This window comes from Pectinophora gossypiella, chromosome Z (genome assembly GCF_024362695.1).
Source record: "Pectinophora gossypiella chromosome Z, ilPecGoss1.1, whole genome shotgun sequence".
Classification (NCBI taxonomy): Eukaryota; Metazoa; Arthropoda; class Insecta; order Lepidoptera; family Gelechiidae; genus Pectinophora; species Pectinophora gossypiella.
Window position 1 is genome coordinate 11,160,550 of NC_065433.1, and position 23,958 is coordinate 11,184,507.

The 23,958-nt window shown below is 35.6% G+C and overlaps 1 protein-coding gene across 1 annotated transcript; it reads right to left on the reverse strand.

The window, feature by feature from the left end:
- Positions 1-7,981: 7,981 nt before the first annotated feature.
- Positions 7,982-14,509, reverse strand: LOC126379802 (keratin, type I cytoskeletal 9-like). Its single transcript, XM_050028700.1, has 2 exons — positions 14,439-14,509; positions 7,982-11,119 (listed from the first exon to the last, which is right to left on the reverse strand). The coding sequence occupies exons 1-2, from the start codon at positions 14,451-14,453 to the stop codon at positions 9,722-9,724; spliced, it is 1,413 nt and encodes a 470-aa protein (XP_049884657.1). The 5' UTR covers positions 14,454-14,509; the 3' UTR covers positions 7,982-9,721.
- Positions 14,510-23,958: the final 9,449 nt, after the last annotated feature.

The following is a 23,958-nucleotide window of genomic DNA, read 5'->3' on the forward strand; positions in this document are numbered from 1 at the left end:
GAACAGAATAGAGTTTGTAGGAACTCTAATGCCAATAGAATATAGATAGCAATGTCATATAGGTGACAGAACAGAATAGACTTTGCACAAACTTTAATGTTAGTAGATAGCAATGTCACGTAGGTGACAGAGCAGAATACAGTTTGTAGGAACTCTAATGTTAGTGGATAGCAATGTCATGTAGGTGACAGAGCAGAATAGAGTTTGTAGGAACTCATATGTTAATGGTCAGAAATGTCATGTAGGTGACAAAATAGAATAGTTTGTTGGAACTCTAATGTAGATAAATAGCAATCTTATGTATGTGACAGAGTAGAGTCCGTAAGAACTCTAATGTCATTGAAAAATAAGGATATGAATGATAGAACAGAGTAGAGTTTGTAGGATCTCTAATGACAATACATAGCACTGACATATGAGTGACAGAATAGAGTCTGTATTAACTCTAATGGAAACGAATAACAATTTAACGTATATGACAGAATAGAGTAGAGTTTGCAGTAACTCTAATTTAAATGAATAGTAAGGTTATGTCAGAATTAGATTTATAGGAGATCTAATGTAAGTAAATATAACGTTGTATGGGGCTATTAAATATTTTATTTGAATAAAGAATAACGTGATGAAATAATAGAATAGAGGAAAGTTTGTAGATTCTCTAAAGTGAATATAATATTTATAAATTTTGATTTAAATAGAGTGATATGTACAAAATAAATATAACTTTGCATTGTAACAACACGAGATTAGGACTATGTTCGAATTGAGGTAGTCAGAGGTACATCCATCGCAAGATGAACTAAGTAAGTATGCATGTTACCTTTGTATGGAGTTATTCAATAACAATGAGCTCGTGCAAGATAAATTGAGTTTGTGAGAACTCTTATACATACTTAAATAAAATTACCAAATGAAGATGCTAAGGTAAAAAAAAACAGAATCAGAAACGAATGTAAGCGACAAGGTAACTGAAAGCCGTCCATGGTGGTACGGTAATGTGATGCTCGGAACAGGAAACCATGTAGTCAAAAGACGCTGTGCTTCCCACAAACGAAAAGACGCACAAGGCGCACTGTGACATGATAGACCAGTAGTATGACTGAACTTTATGAAAGCGAAAATTTTCCCGACCCGACAACCCAAGACAAACTGAAGTGGCGCAAAAATATTAGGAGAGCTGACCCCACCTAAAGTATGAAAGACCCAAAAATAAAGAAGACTTAATACATATTATTTTGATATTCCAGATATTTTGTTTGTATGAATAGTAACTTCTCATACTTACCTATTTAGTGAAGTTTTCATATTTTGTTTTCCTAAACAGATGTATTTCAACATGATAATATAAAATAGAGTTTATAGCAAGTTAAATGGGACAAACATAAAACCTTGTATGGGTTTCTGATGTGTAAACATTATTTACCAGTGTGATAAATTATTATTATTAAAAACATCATAGAAGGAAAGCTAGAAGGAAAGAGAGGAAGGGGAAGACCAAGAAGAGAACTTACTTACTTACATGGAACAGATTAAAGAAAAGGTTAACGTCGTGTCTTTTAAGGAAGTCAAGGAATTAGCCTTTGATAGACTGGAATGGAAAATGCTGCACCGACAAGAGCGTGGCTCTTGAATTGATGATGATGTGATAAATTATACCTTAATCCAAAACCGGTTTCTTGTTTCAGAATAAGTGGTGTGTTTTGTATTTCTTATTGTTATCAAATTGTGTTTGATGCAATTATATAAGCGATTAAGTAAATACAGTTTGTAGAAACTGTATTATGAATTGCATTGTGTCTAGAATAGTTGTATTCATAATATGTTTAGTACATGCATATGAGACATTAGAATTTGAGTGAATAATATAAGTAATGATTTTAATTAATACTTGTTATGATCCTAATATAGTGTTAATTTTTGAAAAGGGAACAAGCGACAAGTAGAGTTTTTGTGGAAATACTATGAATAGATAGGACCGTAAAAGGAACTTTTGCCAGTAAGAATACAAATAACCCCTGCATATAATAATATGTAATTATCATGGAATGAGTTCTTTAAGAGATTTTGGCATACCTAAATAATGAATTAGTTAATGAAGTACGTACAAAGAAACGATATTAGTCTTAAAATGCAACTATTTTTCTTCTTGTTTTAAGTTTTAGGCTAAAAAGGCTGTGATTTGGTTTGGTGCGATACGTAAAGTTTTATTTGACGAAGACTGATGATGGTATAATCTTGACTCTGAAGAAAAAAAAAAGATAATAGCTTGAAACCACGATCAGTTTCTGTACCTAAAAATAGTCAGGATTTACAATATATTAGAAGTACGAGGCACATTACTGTATACCTACTTAGTAACAATCACTTGCTAGATGTGGTGGATTGATCAATCGATGAAAACTATACCAAGTTATTACAGGGGACATCGGCACGTTGTGTTGTTCTAACGAAATTATAAAGGCATCGAAGAGAAGTAGTATTGTTTACTCAAACATGTAACTAGATGTAGTATAGGCGTTATGATCTAAAGAGGATTTGCTGTCATAAATCGTTTCACAGAAGACAAAAGAAATATTGTCACAAATAGCCTGAGTGTTAAATGAAAAGGAGAGATTAGTATGATCCATATAGGTACTCATTTTGTGAATGGCTATACCAGCTTCAATGTTCCGAATTAATGTATTTTTGATGCGGAAAAAACGACATAATATATATAAATCGTGTGTGCAAACCTTTTATTACATACTTTTACTGTGGATAGAACTAAAACTGGAGTGTGATTTTCTCATGCATTGGCATATGGCAATGCTGAGATAGAAGTTTACACGTTTGACAATTTTGTACATTTACTTAGACAAAATTCCAAGATGAGCGCACGTCATTGCTCCTTTTGTACGTAACGATTTGGGATGGGCTTAATCCACAGAAGATAGCGCCGAAATTGCTAATAGATACTCACATTACTTATATAGCAAGTATATTACAGAGAAACAATAGTAATCAAAATAATACAGCCAAGAAAATGATCTACAAAATGTTTCTGAAACCAACAGGAAAGTTTATAACGTTACAAAATAAACTATCTAATAAAAATAAAAAGGCTTTGGTATTGATAAGAAGATTCATTATAATTTTTTTTAGCGGTTCCGTAATAAAATGATGAAAAGGAATCCTTATGATGAGAGTCATTCCATTCGATATGAGACGGAAGTTATAAAAGTTTGAAATATTTATATGTGAAATTTTTAGTGATTGCGGTCTTCCTTTAAGCGGTACTAAGTGCTTCAGTTATTGATGTTAGAAACCCAAATGTACTGTGCTAATCAATCATCATAGATGGTTCGATAGTAGTTGTTCCAAGACAACTGCAGCTACAAGGATTATTGATTTCTTCTGTTTAAATTTGACCGAAAATGTGGTCCATTATGCCTTTAATTAACTGTTTTAAAAGACAAAGATAATCTTTGGTATACATCTGAGTAATTCTTCTATCAAAAATGGTAGCGTAATTAAGTTTATCATTTTATTCTCAAAGAAGCTAAAAATAAAAGCTGGAATAAGAGGGATTTTGAAGTGCATAGTATGTCAGAGGTATTATTATATACCGGACTTATTTCGGATCAGAAGTATCATTTTTATCGAGAGTAATACAGACTTGCTTTAAGGGAACAGACCATTTATTCGTTTATTACTTATTACATAAATGAGCAAATTATGATTTATAATATGTCACAAACGAGCTAAGATTGCTTTTGCTGTTGAAAGAGATTTGTTCATAGCTAAAGGTTTTCACTGCTGGGTAGAGACCTCCCACTTGAATGTAAATCGTAATGCAACGGAATAATCAAGTTTGGTTAGTTACAAGGAGTAGGTAGTATTTAGCAGTTTGAAGAAAAATACATGTTGTATACTAAACATTTAGCTTTGAATGGGCCAAAATTGCATACAGATGTCAGCCCTAACGATTTAGACAGAATTAATGCATTTGTAAAGAAGAATAGTTAGGAATATTATATTTTATATAGTGATTAAAAGTGAAAATGATGCGCAGAGAAGTTACATATTATAGTTAAAACATTTAAACGAATAAGTAAGCGCTCAAGAATAGCTATAATATAAAGAAGACGAATTGCCAAAGACTGCCAGGAGGAAGTTACTATTTAGCAATAAGCCTATCGATGACTCTTAAATCCATGTTTGTGGACAATGAAGCGGTTGTTGTAATGTAGGTATTGTAATTTGATGAAATCGCAATATAAGTTGCAAATGACGAAAAAGAAAAGAAATACTACAAAATTATGGGTTTCTTTTAATTAGTGCTATAAAATATCTAGCCAGGTAGTTAAATAAGTAGATACGTATTGGATAAGTAAGTACCTATCTGAAAGAAAATAATGATTTGAAAAATAATTAAGAAAATACTTGATATAAATAATATGAAAATATTTGATTGATTGAGGATTTGAGTTCCGATTATTTGGATATATTATAACTGGTGTATTTGCCGTAATAATTGCCTAAACTCGTGTCGAGTGTCATGATTATTGTTTGAGTTAATACTCATTGGGGTATAAGAGTCTTAATACTCATTAATGTTTTTAAGATTTTATGTTTATACTGACTAATTCACAAACTTTTTGTTGTTAGTATTTGGAGTAGATACCTAGCGTGCTCCGGAGAGAGCACGGAGTCGGATGGCCGAGTGTCATGATCACTCATATTTTAAAAGAAGTTGAATTATCTGCAAGTAGATATCTCAATATCTAACATAAAATATTAACTAGATTAAAGTTAAAAGTTGCGAAACGATGGAATTTATATGGACTATTAATTTACCTGCACTTTTATCGTTCAAGCAAATGGGCATATAATTTAAAAGTATTTTAATGATTTAAAATATTATCAAACAGAATTAATATAAATTATTTATAATTGTAAATGTTAAACAACTAATTAATTAATTTAAAAAGTAAATAAACAGAAAAGGCGGGAACGGAAGTGAGAATTACGCAGCGAGAAAAACAAATGAAGAACGGGATTGGTTTGGTTCCCCGACTTTTCTAGGAGACGTTGGTTGTGGAAAGAATTACGATGGAAATTAATAAATAGTCGATAAAGTCACCCATTACAGTGTTTTCTTGAAATGTGTGGATCATATATTCAGCTTAAGATCTCCTAGCCAGGTCTTTGCCGCAAACGTCACACAATGCAGCTCGGCTATGCCACCTGGGAACTGGTGTAGAGGGCACTCGTTCACTATGATCACACACATCACAAATCTGATGATGATGATGCTTCACAGTCGATTTCGACTACAGCGACAGCAGCTGGTGAACTCATTGAAGGTTGTCATTCAAGATAAATCTATAGTACATAATGTGAACCAAATATCAAGGAACAATTATTTGTAAGTATAATGCTTCTGCCATTAGGTACATTGTATTTTTGAATAATCACTATGTACCCGAGTAATGATAAAATAGGTAATTATTAAGTTAAATCTGTACAACGCCCCTCAACGAGGGACTTTCCACGCTACGTTCACCAAAAACAATATAGATGGCGTTGTACAGATTTAACGTGATAAATTACCGCTACCTATTTTCTCATTGCTCGGGTAAGTCGTAAGTACAAAAATATATTGTACTAGCTTTTGCCCGCGACTTCGTCCGCGTGGCGTGTTATAAAAAAAAAGAGATCTTTGTGTGTGTGGGAGTGCATATCAAATTTCAAGCATCTAACTTATGCAGTTTAGATTTTTTCATACATTTTTTTTCCCGCTAACTCCCGTTTCCGTGGGAATTTTGCGATATCCTGTTGCAACTAAGCTTCAAGTTAACTAAGGTACCTGCATTCCAAATTTCAAGCGTCTAACTTAAGCGGTTTAGATTTTTCATACAAAAGAATTGTCCCGCTAATTCCCGTTCCCGTGGGAATTCCGGGAATTCCTTTCTTAATGCACCTCTACGGTACCTAAGCTACGTCCCTTCCAAATTTCAAGTGCCTACGTGTATCGGTTAGGCTGTGCGTTGATATGTCAGTCAGTTTCTCCTTTTATATATTTAGATTGCAGAGGCATATATAAAAATATTTAATTGTTACTCGATATGTGGATATAGGTATGTACCTACCTATGGAATTATATTGCTACCTATATTGATTCTCTTTATTTTGATCAAAATAATAATGGGTGGAAGATGTGTTGTGCCTCAGTGTAATAACAATCCTCATCCATCATTTATAGCCGAAAACAAAGATGCGAAGAATAAATACGAAGGCAACCTTGTACAGCGCCATCTATATTTTTTGGGAACGTAACCTAGAGAGTCGCTCATTTCAAAAAACGAACATATAGGAGACACCCTACGGCCTGGCAAAACTATAGCACCTAGAACTTTTTTGATTTCACGAGACCAATTTAAGTCTTGGTCAAATTCTATAGCGGTAAAAAAATGGCGGAAAAACAAGATGGCCGCCATACAAAGCTTCGAACTAATACAAGACACGCGAGCAGCTCGCTGCGAGCGAACCACGCGACATCTAGTACTATAGTCCGGCAATCTCGTGCGCGACCCTCCTGCGGGGCGACAGACGGTGGCGGGGACGGGGTAGCTAAGATGTCAGCGGGTAGCAGGTGGTGTAGCGGGGAAGGGAAACGCGTGCATCTGCGCGTCAAGTACGGCAGTCTCGGCCGCGCAGCCGAAGCGGCAACACGTGCTTGATAATCTGTACTACTTTGAGGGCGACGCACACGAGATTAATATCTGAGGATGAGTGAGGCGATCTCAAGACAACTTAAGGAGGTTGTACATAAATAATTAATGAGCAAAACACGGAGAAATCAAAGAGAAGTGACGAAGAATATCAAACGGAGAGTGAAAATGAAAGCGATATGGAAATTGATTTATAATAAAACAATCTATTAATATTTTAGTTTTCCTAATAATTGGTCGTCAAGCATAATAATAAAAATAAAATAAAATAGTTCTAACTTTTTATTCACTCCTACATATATTACGTCACAAGTAAGTACAACTTATTGCAAGATTTATCCTGGCACACTTCTCTACGTGTGCAGCCGTGTTCTAGAATGTCAAGATGATGACGTGCTACCCCGTCCCCGCCACCGTCTGTCGCCCCGCAGGAGGGTCGCGCACGAGATTGCCGGACTAGCACGGTCTCTTACGATTGAAGACTAAAGTAAGTTCGAGCGGGGGTGAGGTACACCACCTACCTACCGTTCTACAGGTAGGGTACACGTACTATTATTCCTTATTCTTTGACCTCCCACACACACAGTTGCGCGTGTACGACAATATTAAAGCTTAGTGTCCAAAGACGAAGTTTTAGTATGAAGTGTTCAGACCCGGCGTGTGACTAAAGAAAGGCCCAGCGGGTATGATAAATCTAGCTCGACTCGACTGCTCGGTGGGGAGCGGAGTGTTGCCGTTCTGCACGTAGATACTTACATATAGAGAAAAATATAATAGAGATTGCCTGACAGTCCTTCTAGAATCTATCTTTTTGTATGCATCTTCAGTCTTGGTGTACAGAGTACACAATCAATGATGGATGGCGTAGGTTATCGAAAATACAAACCCGACTACAAAAAAATTAAAAGCTATGAATGAAACAAGAAAATATTTATTTGAAATTCTTTTAGGTGATGGCCGTAGTTGTACTCGTATGCTGTGGTAAGCAAACTCTTAAGACTGATTGGCATTTGACCACTGCTACCATCACCTAAACATCACTATTCAAAAAAGGAAGAAGACGCTTTCCGCGTGGGTTGTGAGAAACATAAACTTGTCTACCTATTAACATAAAGTCCTAACAGGGATTCTGATGAACTGTGTAATGAATGACTAATGAAATTCCAATATGAAAATAAATATTTTCTTTCTTTCTTTCTTTAAATTACTCATATACTTACACACAATATCATATACATATTATATACAGGGTGTTAGTGACATCGTAACGAATACTCAGGGGGATGATTCAGACCATGATCAAGTGGAATTGTCCGTCGCAAAATTCATGTTTTTTTTTTAATTATTTTCCGTTCCATACTCTTGCGACAGAAAATTCCATTTGATATCAACTCGGAATCATGGTCTGAATCATTCCTCAAAGTTTTCTTTACGATGCTACTATCACCCTGTATATACGTACTCATATGTACTATTCTATCATGTTGGATAGGACACAAGCACCCCTTTAGCACAGAATAGGTAAAAAATCTTTCACGACATCATCGAGATCATAACTCGATTATAAGTAGCAAAGGTTCTGTTTTTCTTTACTTTCTATCCAAAAACACGGCTATAAGAGTGGGAGTAGGTAAGAGTAGGTACCTACTTATTTCTTTTTAAATTATACTTTGTGTAGGATAGTAGGTATGTCCATTATATCCATCCAGTGAGTAATTATAAGTGCGTAAGTAAGGTATTGACGATTACTTTATTAAAACCATATAGGTAACTCCTTGATTATAATTTACGTACTTTGACAGACATGGTTTCCTAGTCGACAAAAGTATTAACAAAGATCTATTCAGGTAAAATATTTTCCCAACATTTACGAATACTGGTTCTATGCAGTCCCTTTTAAAATATAAGTAAGTTGATATTCGTAAACAAGTACATTTGTTCATAGTAGTTTAGTGTTGTGAAATCAGGCCCGGCATGCGATGGGAATGGCGCCGGGTTAATGTTGATGGTGGTGCGTTTGTTAGACGAGCGCTGGAATTAAGGCGGCGCCGGCGCCGGCGGCGGGTCGGCGGGCCGCGCGGGCCCCACTGCTGCGGCATTCCTTGCGAGCTCCAAGAAAGTGCATTTGTGAATATTCACTCAATCAGCGGGCTCGTAACGCTCGAGATAAAGCTATCACGCGCCACTACCCCGAAATAGAGGCATTCCATTCATAAACAATGCACATCATAAATGAAATACTATCGGCCCCACATTACCAACTGAATTAACCACTCGGAGCACGCGTTATTCTGGTCCGCAAACTGAAAGCATGTAACGCGATAAATCAAAGATAACGTCATTCAGTTATGCGGATGGGCCTGCTATTAAAATACCAATAATATGCCAACTTCAAATTGCAATGGGAGAGTTCCGACACTAAATAATATCAGCTGGAGCTGTTTGTGCGTATCGCTATCGTCATTACATTCAATTATCTGCTTAAGGAATGAATCGTGATAAAATTAATGCGGTACAAAGGTGGCTTATTATACGTAAATAGTGATCGAGGAAATATTTTTAAGTTCAGGAATATTATAGATACTTACCTAAATAATATTCATATAGTGTGTCTATAATATTAATCAGCGCTCCCCATTTGTCCGGCCAAGTAGTAAATGCCATTTACGACAAATCTACAATAAGTCACGTAAAAACATTTCTCCATAATATTAGGCTTATTATTTATAGCTATTTTTTGCAGATCATAAAATGTAAAAACATACATAGGTACAGAGGAGAAACTTCCTTCCTATGTACTTGCCTATATTAATTGGCATTGATGAGGCGCAGATATACCTACACATCTATTTACTCATGTTAGAGAATAACTTTGTTTTAAGGATGGTGTAAAATTAGGAGGCATTAGTAAAGCGTAAACTTATTTCTTATTTTTTTGTATTTAAACTTTGGATTTATTTATCCATCACGAAATGCAGAAATATAAAATAATGCTTCATCATTATCACTTATGGCCTGAATGCAGGAGGTCCATACGTTTCGTGGGGAACACCTTGACTAGTGGAGATTGCGTTGAGACTGTCATAGTTGAGGCCGGAAGCTGTGCTGCCGACGGCACCACCGGTGTACCCGGTGGAGGCAGAGTTGTCGAACGCGCCCGTCGAGGAGCTGGCATCGGCCGAGGCCAAGCTCACGGTCTGCCCGGTAGATCCTCCGAATGACGAAGATCCCAAACCAAGTGTGGAAGTTTGACTGCCGGATCCGAAGGAAGATGATCCCGATCCAGAAGCTTCACCGGCTGATTGTGAGTACTGGCCTTCATACGAGCCTTGTGCGTAGTTTCCGGCATCATTGTGTACATACTGTCCAGAGCCACCCTGCGCGTAGTTCCCAGAGTCAAGCTGTGCGTACTGTCCTAATCCAGAGCCAAATTGACTGGAAGCAGATCCACTGCCGAATTGCCCAGTACCAACACCACCCACGAAACTTGCCGAATCACCTTTGCTATTATAATCATTGACAATATTGTTAATTACAGATTGAGAGTCTTCCTTGTTTTTGTATTTAATGAAGAAGACTTCGGGTTTAGTGGGCGCCTTCTGTTCTATTTTGGGAATAGCGATCGGTTGTTGATCTTCAGGTTTTTTAACTAGAACGTAGACAATAGTCTTCTCTTCATTTTGTTGAGGCACTGGAATGTACTGAGGAGTATAGACGGTTTGACTTGGCGCTTTAATGAAAATAATTTTGTAATGCTTCTGTGGCGCAGGGAACACGACAGGGTTGCGGGGCTTCGGTACCTCAGGCTCTTCAGGGGCCGCGTGCACGTAGAAATGTTTAAATACTTGAGCTGGTTGTTGTTGCACCTGGTTATAAAATTGTTGGTACTTTTCCACTGCCGAAGATTGATATTGACTTGATGTTTGATATTGATAGCCCCCTTGGGAAGCCGCCCCGCTACTATACTGGTAGCTTGGTTGCGCGATAGTATTGAGACCTGAGCCGAGACCAGAGCTGATTCCGGAGCTGATACCAGAGCTCAAGCCACCAGTCTGGTAGTTCTGAGAGCCTGCACCACTGCCGACGCCTGTCTGGTAACCGACTCCACTGCCGATTCCGGTCTGGTAGCCGATACTACTAAGGGTGCCAGTGTTACCTCCTCCTAGAGACTGGTAGCCTGTGTTTTGTGAACCAATACTGGAACCTTGGTATCCAGTTTGAGCAGAGCCCTGACCCCTGTAGTTGTATCCGCCTGCACCTGCGTATCCCGTATTGTAATCACCACCACTGCCGCTGTATTGGTACGACGGTGTTCCATAACTAGTATGAGGTACTTTGTAGTTGTAGCCCTGGTTGTAGGTCAGGCCGATATCAGCCGAAACCACCCCGAGTGCCAGTGCTGTTATCTGTAAACAACAAACAAAGAATTATTATTTCAACAATAAACACGGGATTGATTAGGAATGTACACAGTCGGGCGGCAGGCAGACGCCTTCTAGACCAGATCCCCGTGGTAACACCGATGACCAACAATTCCGAGTGTTGCAATGTTTAAATACGTCTAATGTGAAATTGGATCCACCATTACGTACCTACTGCGCAACGACTTTGGACATAACTCGAGCGCAGCGCATAAAACACATTATTGTCTTAGCCACTTGAGATAACAAACAATGTAAAAACTGCATGACTAAAAACAATATTAAGGTCATTTGTTAAAAGATTAATCACAAATGTTTAAAGAAGAGAAAAACCATTAACTAAGTTAATATAGAACGCAATCGCAACTGTTTCTTAATGAGAATTAAACTAGTTAGAACTGCAGTGTGGGTAGTATCGTGTCTATGAAATAGATGATAGGAGAAAGAATAGAAAGTGCAAGAGCAAGGTCGTGGGTATGAGCTATCAGGCCGGCCGGTCTCCAAGTGTGAGCCGCGGTGCGCTGCGCAGTGCCACGGACGTTGCGCAACTTAACGGCGCAGGTGTCGCCCGCCGGTGGGTCAGCTGGGAGTGCGATGAACTTGAACTGTCCAAGCTTCCGCATATCATAAGTAGGCTTTCCAAATCCAAGCCGACAAGTACCAAACTTTAATGATAGCAATCAAACACTTTAATGGGTGTTCATGGGATATTATAAAAAGTGTAAGCAGCGAAACAGAAAAGACTTGTAACAAAGTTGACGCTGACACCTCTTCGATTGTAGAGAACTTGATAAAAATAAGATGAAGGCATTTAATACATTTACAGAAAGTACTACAGATATAAAAAAAAATATATTTTTATAGAAATAAATAAATACTTTGGCTACTCTTATTTTAGCCGAATCCCAGTTTTGAATAACGAGATTATAATAAAAATCTTTATGTCTGAGAACTTTCTCTTCTTGTATGTACACATCCGTATGGAAAGTCAAAATAAAATAATATAACAAAACACAAAATAGTAAGATGACAAACATCTGACAAATATGTCAATTAAAAGAGCCAACAACGGAATTATTCAATTATTTAAGGGCAAGTAGGTAAAATGTAAAATAGTGTAGGTTCTTAAAGTATTTCTACACTTTATATGCACGGAAGGTACCTACCGTTCGTAAAGGATACCATAAATAAATAAATAAATAAATCACACTACTGTACGCAAGTAAATTAAAATGTAACGAAGTACGTATACTTATAATTATGTAGATTATGTCAAATATTAGTAGCGGAATTCTAACAAAACCCATTGAATGCATTTCTGTGTGCAGTATTTCACGTAAAAGATTTCCTATTAAGTTGCGTAAGCTTTGTAACCATCAATATTTTTATGGCTTTATTCATCATTATCTACGGTGGAACAAATCGAGGCATAAATAAAATACATCGATGCAGTCGGTAATAGGCTGTTAGTGATTGTAGGGCCAGTATTACTTAGTAAGCTATGCTGAAACACGTTTTCTTTTAAAAACGACGCGAAATTTATTTGCTGTTGGGTATTATTACCCTTCATTCCATACTAAATAATAAAACTTAAGTACATAAAATATAGTTTAGCATGGTTTCAAGAACATCCACGATTAGATTTTGAGCTAGGAATTAAATAAACTAAGCTAAATATTTTTGCATAATTTTAGTGTTAGCGACTAATGCTGCATAATTATTGTTTTAAGTATTATATTATTATATGTATCTAAAACGAGTTTAATTTAATATCGAATGTCTGCCAAAATAACAAGTTATTTAATAGCCAGATTTACATTGGTGGTAGGTATTTTATTGTAATTTAGAGAATATGATATACCTACCTACATAATTTGAGATGGTTCACAAAAAAAAATAAGGCTAAATTTTAAATGCTTTCTACATAGGTAGGTTATATTGGTATATGTGGGTAAGTATCAAGCGTCAACTAAAAGGCAATTTAATTTCAGCTACTTATAGAGAATAACTAAAATATAAGTATTGTACTTAATGTGATATAATGCGTATATTAGATGACTATTTTTACATATATGCGAAAAAGCACGCAAAACCCAACAGAAAAGCAAAAGTCTGCCACCCGTTCGGGGTTCACACGATAGGCGACTAAAAAGTTTTTAATTATGTATTGTTTTAAACGTCTCTCTTTAGTGTGTTTCCTTTGTAGGTTTATTAATAAAAATATAAAAGATAGAGCAAGTGGCTCAAACATCATCGCATCAATTTATAGTCATTAATAACGGGTGCTAAGTACTTACGACACGATACGAAATGAAGAATAAATAATTATCAACAAAAATATGGTTACCTACACTACAGGGGTTTAAAAGTGTGAACTTAACATTATTTGCCCAATATTCCCCGACATGATATCATCACACAATTTTTTTGCCGGAAATTATCACCGCAAAAATCAATTGTTTAAGTAAGTAAGTACATAGATTGGCAGCTTTACCTACATATTCTGAATAATAGAGGAAAATGTCAAGTTCATAAAATAGGAAGGTTGCATCAATATTCACTTCTTAAAATGTTGTCGATGATGTAACTTACAAGTATACTATGCGTCATTTTACCACAAAAAGTTATTCTTGTTGATTTAAGATTATGCCGCTAATCATATTTTAAATAATAAACACTTACTTATTTAGTTTTTCTTTTAATATTACACAATATCATGTGCAATAGGTTAAGGTCATTTTATTATTTGAATACAATTAAGTAAATGTTAAGCAAATCAAGAAGAATATTAATTACTTGCAGTAAAATATAAATGAAAACAGTTCAGTGTTTTACTTTTTTTTTTAAGAAGGAGAATATAGTTTTCAGTGTTTAATATTATTTACATTAAAGTTATCAGTTAATTATTCGCAGGAGCTTTTATCAATTCAGAAACATAGGTAGTAACCGAACACATTACTTGAACGTCACATCAACTTTTTAATATATTCGCTATTTTCACAACGATTAACACAATACTTAAAGAGTGGTCACATTCACAACACTTTGATAACACATCAATAAGTAAGTATAAAGAAAAGCGTTAAGATTAATAATTTGAAGAACTATATCGACGGTACCAAATTGGCCGTTGTATTTAAAATACTCACTGATTCGGAACATGACAATTAAGTTTATTAAACATTTGTTGCTCAATTCAAACTGAAGTTAAACACTGATAAGTCACATAAAAGCAGTTAAAACGAAAGAAGCAACTGTTGCTAAGTGATAGTGATAAGTGAATATTAGAGCTTTGGATACGTACCAAAAGCTTGTTCATGTTGAGGCGGTCGCTGCGGCCTCGGAAACAAGTGATGGGGCAAGTGTCGTAGTCGCCGGGCCCACTAGCTTATATAGCTTTGAGAAGAGCCTGCGGACGAAGCCCAGCAAGGTTATGTCAACGGGTTCACGCACACTAAATAATAAAATGGTAACTTTTCACGCACATGTCCAAATTGTAAACCGGTACTAGCTATGTCCAAATATGAGATTCCGTATATAGCACTTATTCAACATGTTTATGCTAGTTTAGTTAGAGCTTTTGTCGTTTTAGAGAGACGTTAGCTAGTAAAGTTATTTGGACACCAAATCCTTTGCAACTTGCAACTAAAGCTACATTAAAGTCTTAATTAATATTGGTAAAGGAAACTGATGTTTTTGCAGATTTTTCAGAGTGTGTAAGATTTTTCGTAAGGGAGTATTTATATGTAATTAGTTGATATGTTATACATTTATTAAATAAGGTTATTATATACGTATTTACATAATTCTAGCAAATACCTTTAATGTACTCATGATTTTTTGAAATTAGTATTATATGCTAGTACCTATTACCTAGTCGCTTATAATTATATACAAGTACCTACTTACTCATGCATATCACATAGTTTCATAAACTATCCCTGTTGCGAACTCTTCGTAGGTTTTGTAAGTAATCTTTTTATATTATTATGTTTTTTATATTTATTCTTTTTTGACGTTTTGTATGTTGATTTTGTTTTACTTCTTGTCGTTTGCTTTTTTTGGTGACTGGTGAAAATATATTAAATAATTCTCAAAGCTAAGTATCTGTTATTCCTTCATTTCATTTAGTTATACAGTCCATTTCATATTCATCAGCTACCACCGTAGCTCACAATCCCCGAAAAAAATATTGTATAATTATCTACTTAGTAGAATTTTGCGCTTGTGATTAGCTACAGTTGACTGCCATAAAATATTCAAAGTATATATCAGTGATATAATAATGCAAATTTACTAAGTATTAGTCGATAGATAATGTATACTAGCAAGAATTATGCGAATTCTGCAAATCTACAAGCTATGCCTAGTATATTCTGGCCATGTGGTGAATGCCATCGGAGAAAAATCTAAGTTTGTTTACCTACAATAAGACACGCACATTAAGAAAAGTTGGTTGACATGATAGACTAAACATTGATCATAAGTAAAAACCTTTTGCAAAAAACAAGTAAGTAAGTACTTTATTTTTTTCTTTCTCAGTTTACTTAAGTGGATATTATAAGAATGAGGTTTTATTCACTTACTTAACAATAACATTTTGAGAGATTCTGGCCTACAAATAAAACGAAACGAAAACTACGTATATCTTTAAAACTGATGTCGTGCTGATTACTAAAATATTAAAAACTAGCTTTTGCCCGCGACTTCGTCCGCGTGGCGTGTTATATAAGAGAGAGATCTTCGTGTGTGTGGGAGTGCATATCAAATTTCAAGCATCTAACTTATGCAGTTTAGATTTTTTCATACATTTTTTTTCCCAATAACTCCCATTTTTCAAAATACAGCCAAAAATAAACTTTATATTTACTAAGGTATGCATGCATGCTAGATTGAATCAATTGATTGAATTGATTTTTTTTTAATTGATTGTTCATTGAGTTTTAATTTTAATACACACTTCCTCTCTTCCCTTCAACGTTGCTGTGCCCTACAGGGTCCATGTTTTAGTTCCTATGCCTATGTAACACCCCATTGTACTACATGGAATGCAATAAATAATTTAATTGAATTGAATTGAAAACATCTATCTTACGCGGTTTCGATTTTTTCATACAAATGTTTTTTTCCCGCTAACTCCCGTTTCCGTGGGAATTTTGCAATATCCTGTTGCAACTAAGGTTTAAGTTAACTAAAGTACCTGCATGCCAAATTTCAAGCGTCTAACTTAAGCGGTTTAGATTTTTCATACAAAAGGATTTTCCCGCTAATTTCCGTTCCCGTGGGAATTCCGGGAATTCCTTTCTTAGTGCACCTCTACGGTACCTAAGCTATGTCCCTTCCAAATTTCAAATGCCTACATTTAGCCGTTCAGGCTATGCGTTGATATGTCAGTCACTGAGTCAGTCAGTTTCTCCTTTTATTTAGATTTGATTTTTTCATACAAATGTTTTTTCCCGTTAACTACCGTTCCCGTGGGAATTTTGTAATATCCTGTTGCAACTAATCTTTAAGTTTACTAAAGTACCTGCATGCCAAATTTCAAACGTCTAACTTGAGTGGTTTAGATTTTTCATACAAAAGGATTTTCCCGCTAATTCCCGTTTCCGTGGGAATCGGGAATTCCTTTCTTAGTACACCTCTACGGTGTCTAAGGTACCTGCGTGCCAAATTTCAAAGGTCTAACTTGAGTGGTTTAGATTTTTCATACAAAAGGATTTTCCCGTTAATTCCCGTTCCCGTGGGAATTTCGGGAATTCCTTTCTTAGTGCACCTCCACGGTACCTAAGGTACCTGCATGACAAATTTCAAACGTCTAACTTGAATGGTTTAGATTTTTCATACAAAAGGATTTTCCCGCTAATTCCCGTTCTCGTGAGAATTTCGGGAATTCCTTTCTTAGTGCACCTCCACGGTACCTAAGGTATCTGCATGCTAAATTTCAAATGTCTAACTTGAGTGGTTTAGATTTTTCATACAAAAGGTATTTCCCGCTAATTCCCGTTCCCGTGAGAATTTTGGGAATTCCTTTCTTAGTGCACCTCTACGGTACCTATGGTACCTGCATGCCAAATTTCAAACGTCTAACTTGAGTGGTTTAGATTTTTCATACAAAAGGATTTTCCCGCTAATTCCCGTTCCCGTGGGAATTTGGGAATTCCTTTCTTAGTGCACCTCCACGGTACCTAAGGTACCTGCATGACAAATTTCAAAGGTCTAACTTGAGTGGTTTAGATTTTTCATACAAAAGGATTTTCCCGCTAATTCCCGTTCTCGTGGGAATTTCGGGAATTCCTTTCTTAGTGCACCTCTACGTTATCTAAGGTACCTGCATGCCAAATTTCAAAAGTCTTACTTGAGTGGTTTAGATTTTTCATACAAAAGGATTTTCCCGCTAATTCCCATTCCCGTAGGAATTTCGGGAATTCCTTTCTTAGTGCACCTCTACGGTATCTAAGGTACCTGCATGCCAAATTTCAAACGTCTAACTTGAGTGGTTTAGATTTTTCATACAAAAGGATTTCCCTTCACTACTCTGCTCCTATTGATTGTAGCGTGATGAAAAGTATACTATGACCTGTCCAGGAGTGTGAAGAATAATTGTACCAAGTTTCATTAAAATCCGTCCAGTAGTTTTTGTTTCTATAAGGAACATACAGACAGACAGACAGACAGACAGACAGACAGACAGACAGACAAAAATTTTACTGATTGCATTTTTGGCATCAGTATCGATCACTTATCACCCCCTGATAGTTATTTTGAAAAAATATTTAATGTACAGAATTGACCTCTCTACAGATTTATTATAAGTATAGATATTTGGATAATTTACTAAAAGTGAGTAGGTAATTAATTTAATCTATTATTTTACATTAAATACCACTTTCTGCTAAGGCTGATAGAGCCATAATAGTAGGAAAGGTGTATCCGTCCTTACTTTTAGTTTGTTAATTTTAAAATTAGAATAAATTATCACTCCTGAATCGTTTAAAATAACAAATTACATGGTCTAGTTAAAACCTCTATATAAAATATTCATTTAAAAATAAATAATCGTTTTTAAGGGTAATTCATGCAATAGACACCTACTAGTCCACCATAGGTGTCAACTTCTTTGGTATATTCTAGAAGGGATAGCAAAGTTGGAAACGATTTCTAAAAGCTTCAGTGACAATGATAAAATATACGTATAAGGTGACATACATGTCAACCCCATATACCTATTTTTATCACGGCAACTGTGGATTTTCGTAATCGTTTGTGACTTGGCTACGGCACTAAATATTGAATACCTAACGTCAGTGGCAACTCCTCAAGTCAGTTAGGTCCAAAAAATTGCGTTTACCTTATAGTAATATTTTTTTAGTCTATATAGACTCTAGGTATACACTACTTGGCCAAAACAACGTTTAAGTATTTAGTATCAATTGATTATTAAAGGTTATTAACCTATCACCAACAATTTAAATTGACGGACATGGATTAATAAAATTGAACTTTTATAACACCGATTATGATGATAGCTTTTAGATAAATCGTGCATACAAGTGACGCAAACTTGCACCTGTTGTCCCTTTTAGAGTGAGAAGATGTTTGAGTTCTTCGGAAGAATTTAAGAGAAATATTTTCTAGTTTCATAATTTTTCATCTGATTTGGTTGGTTTAGTTTATTTTTATTTGTTTTGGTTTTCATCTAGTTAAGGCACCAGCCTCTTCACAAATTTTATATTCCAAATGAGTGTTTTTATATGTAAGTAAGTACTTAAAAAAACTAACTTTTGTGGAAGAAATGAACTTTTACTGTTGGTATAATCTACCTACTAGTATAAGTTAAACTTCTTACCTTCGGTAATTTTTTAGCCTGTGGTTTTTATAAAGAAAAGCGGAGATGGTCGGTTGTTTTTCTTCCATTAAAACTATTTCGTTTTTATTTCAGTGTCCCCTTTTACAACTTATATGAAAACATGCTTAAATAAGTGGATCATGCAGTTCGACGATTCCCACCGACTTCAGAATATAAATTCTAACACATTGAATTAAACAAAATGTTATTTCTTACTTTCTATTAGACATTTGTTTCATAAATGTTATCCTAGGTCTACCCCTTCCTCTCTTCCCTTCAATTTTTCCTTCTATAATGTTTGTTATAAATGAATCGTGTCGTATCGGGAGGTGAAGGTTTTGGCGGGAAGAAGAGAGGAATGGCGGTTACTCCACCGACAAGAGCGCAGCTCTTAAATAGAGAGAGAGATTAGACATATTTTCAAGTCGATTTATACATACTTGTTTCCTGTATGTCCAATACACCCTTGTCCGTTTTAAAATTTTCTTTAATTTACTTTCTAACAAAATTACTGATGATAATAAATGATAATGAATGATTAAACCTCTCAGCCTCCATTAGTACCTACATAGGTATAGTCGAAATGCAAGATTCCTATTATTTTCAGCATTTTAAATTTTTAACAGCCTTTTGAGCATAACATGAAACTACTCAACTGATTTTGATGATACTTGCACTGTTCCCTAAGTAAAATGTAATAAAAAAGAGTTGTTGTAATACGTACTCATTATATTACCTCCAACAGCTTCATGTTGCCTACTTACACTGATAAGGGTTTCCTTCATACAAAAGACATCAACGAGTTCATTGTTATTGTTTCTTTATAATAAAAGCCGTAAATTTAAAACTACTAAGTATAAGATCATTTTAATTGAGGAGCTCGGTGGCGCAGCGGTTAACGCGCTTGGTCTGCGATTGTTGAAGTTAAGCAACTTTCGCAAAGGCCGGTCATAGGATGGGTGACCACAAAAAAAAAGTTTTCATCTCGAGCTCCTCCGTGCTTCGGAAGACACGTTAAGCCGTTGGTCCCGGCTGCATTAGCAGTCGTTAATAACCGTCAATCCGCACTGGGCCCGCGTGATGGTTTAAGGCCCGATCTCCCTATCCATCCATAGGGAAGGCCCGTGCCCCAGCAGTGGGGACGTTAGTGGGCTGATGATGATGAAGTATAAGATCATTTTAATAAGTCTTGCACTATTCCCTAAGATTGACGAAACTCAATCTAACCAAAAAGAACTATGCATAATACAAACAAACAAACATACATATCTACACTTGCGAAATTTGTCACGATGTAGTTTTGTGTAAATCTAACAATATTACATGCAGACGGATCAAATTACAACCTCCCTTGTTAAAGTCGGTTAATAAAAGAAACTATGATTAATTAATATTAAGTATTAGGTACAATAGAATTTGTACGAAGGCAGGTAAATGCTTGTATTTGAACAGTTTTTGGGAGAGAAAGTCGCGTTTTATTGCTTATAAAATAATATAAAACAGAATGAAATCGTCATTCCTACCACATTATGGATGTTTTAGCTGATTTAGTATCTATTATATTACTTACATCATATTATCAGCCACGCTCTTGTCGGTACAGCATTTTCCAATACTCTCCATGCTACTTTATTAGGAAAAATAGGGCAGCGGTTTCCCTCTTGCCTTCCGCCCTGCAGTACTCTGTCTGACGCAAGTGGGATGGCGCCCAGAGTAGTCTATTACAAAACCATACTAGGACTCTTGTCCTCTACCTCTGAATAGTACTGACAGTTACTGCTGCCGATATTACTTACTAATATATTATATTACCGTTACCTAGTCCGGATTGATACATACGCACGCAGCCATCAATAGATACGATAAGGTGCAAAAATTCAATCAGTTTCTTACAAAGTAATAAATTAACTGGTTGCACTTAAGGCCTCCTGGTTACATGTAAAACGTAAATTTTATAATTATGACAACTAAATGGGTCATAATTTCACCACTGTTTACAAATAATTCGCTGGGCTCAGTGACACATTTGCTCTTTGATTGTACCTACACGATCGTACCGTACTGACGTAACTTACGATGACGACGATTTTTTTTTCTGACGTGATCGTAGATTTGCCGCATATGACATTAACTACTTGGCCGGGCAAATGGGGAGCGCTTAGGGTTGTCACCGGGTACAACATGCCTGATGGTGCCTGTAATCGTTTTGAACAGACGTGTCCCGGAATTTGTTCTGCTGGTTCCAGGATGCTTAGTGCCTTATAAGGACATATACAATAGTACCCTGTTGGGAGCGAACTTCGGCTAACCGGGTGAGAGCCTTCAGCGCTCCCCATTTCCCGAGCCAAGTAGTTAATGCCACCTGCGGCAAATCTACAATAAGTCACGTTAAAAAAAGAACTTCGGCTCAGGTATCGGAGTTTATGACTGTACTTCTCTCAGTTCGGTGCGCTCTTAATATAATTAGCTATAAATAAATGAATATTTAAATAGGTATTATAGGTAAGTTATTTACATTGGAACTATCGGAGATTGATGTACTTAACTAAAATTGGAGCCCTGGGGTCTAAAAAGGCCACATTGAATGTTTTCATCTGAAGCAATGTCGTTTGGCATATTAAAAAAGTAAGGAAGCCATGTCAACAAATAACAAATAGCAATACTTACTGCTTTTTAAATGAATTGTTTCAATGTGGCTTGTTTAGCCCTCCAGAACGCTTTCCTCAGTGTTCGTCTAATATTGATATATAAAGTAGGTACCTAACTTAAAAATATTTATTTTTTTATCTTCATGCGAAAAATACAAAGTGATTCTCCGAGTGCCAACGAGGAACTTCAGTGAAGATATTTTTAAAAGTTCAACAGGAAAGTGGCGGAATTATTAATCTCCTTGATAACGAAGGCAAACGGTTGATTTAAGAATTCACGTGTACTTATTACTTATTTGCAGTCATTAATAAATCAAAGTGGTTTAAATAAATGTTTCCATCCGTGTCGTCAAATACGCAACACCAACCCGAATAGATAGCAAAAACTCGTGTCCTAAACGGTACTTATGTAGGGCTATTAATAATTAGGTACTGTTTACAGTGACTTAGTGTAGTAATTGTTATTAAATTCATTAAGTACCATTAATGTACAGGACCATTATTTTTCTTGTGTTTTATATCATTTTGTGTAGGTTTGAGTACTGAGATCATCATGCTAGCGTTTATAATATATTTTATGTGCCTACGTCACATGTAAGATTAGATAGGACTGTTTTACAAAAGCTACTGCTATCTTAGTTTCCAACCCGGTATTACAATCTGATGGCAAAGCCAGTTAGGTCGCTGTACTGTGACGATCTGACCTTCCAGAATACATTTTCTGGGGCATACCGGTTTCCTCACTATGTTTCCGTAAGTACTTAATCATTATTGGTGTGAACGCGGAGCAAGTCATGTGTCACTTTGCCTTGGTTGGCATTTACACTTGGACAAATGGGGAGCGCTGAAGGCTCTCATCTTTATTATTAGTCCGGTACAAAATTAGACTTTTCACCGGGGAGTATGAATATACATACTTACACAATAACACACACATCACATAAACTCACCAAGCTGCAGCATGACTATAATTAACTTAGTAATATAATTATATAGTGCCATTCTTAACATTTCCGCAGAATTTAATTTATGTATCTGTACTTATACAATTATGCTTAAGCTTATGCCTTATGTTTACGTTTGTTCAACAAACTGCTTTCTACTTTCCTATGGCTTATCTTTGCTAATTAGGTATTTAACCGAAATAACGTTATCACTTTAGACGCGCCGCTTCATTACACATTAGATTAATACTTACATGTGTTTATGCATTTGTTATAACAAACAATTGATCATAAATGTTTAATGTAAATCACGTTCAATGCTCGATGCACGTTATAGCATAGGAGAGCGCCGCCGCCGCAATTGGCTGATTGACAACTTTACATCCTTACGATTATAGTAAAAGTGACAATGCAATATTTTGGAATGCAACAACCATTTTGGCACAAGCGCTATGTATTTTTCAATTTTTAAATACAAATATTATTTTATGTGTATTTATAGATATTTGACTATTTCAAGAGTTTGTATGACTTTCTAGCCAATTCGATTTAGTTTGGTTAATAATTATGCCGCACGTTGCCTTGATAGGCATCCCGGAAGGGTCTTGGTATGATAATTTTATAATACGTACTTTTTCATACTGTAAATTATAGGTAGGTAAGTAGATTTTTTCAAATTACCGCCTACAGCATAATATCTACAGTAATCTAAGTTGAGATGTTTTTTAACATACTATGTTGCCGGTAAACTAAGTATAATGATGTAACGAATACCAGATGCTAAACAGGTCAAAGGTCCCAAACTAAAATATATTAAGTTTTAGAAATGGCAAACGTGCGTTATGAACGCGATAGAATCCGTTTTAGCTTGTTTAACAAGATTAGACTGATTAGACCGGTTTTACTGTAATTATATAAAATTTATTATTACCTATACTCAAAAACGTACGAAGGAAAAGTTCTAAGTATATTTTTTTATTATACCTTCATCAGTAAGCTAAATAGGCATGGGATCGATGCTATTTTCGTAGGAGTAGTGAAAACGTTTTCTCCGTAGTACCAGGAGCCCTAAATGAATGTTACTAGACGATCACCCATCTGAAACACCTATCGGAACATAAATTTAATGTGGGTAGTACTGGTTGGCAATGAGCTTCTAATTGATATATCTAGTTCCTTCTAACTCTCACGTCATTATAGTTTTTCATTTTCATTCCTATTAATAATAAGGAAATACTTAAGTATACTAAATTTATTTTATATCAGCTATAGAATATTTAGAATAATTTAAAACAGACAGTATATTCGATTACATTTCCTTCGTTTTTGCTTGCAGCACATCGCGAAAGGTCAATTCAAGGACTCACATTTTTTTTTATAAATCAC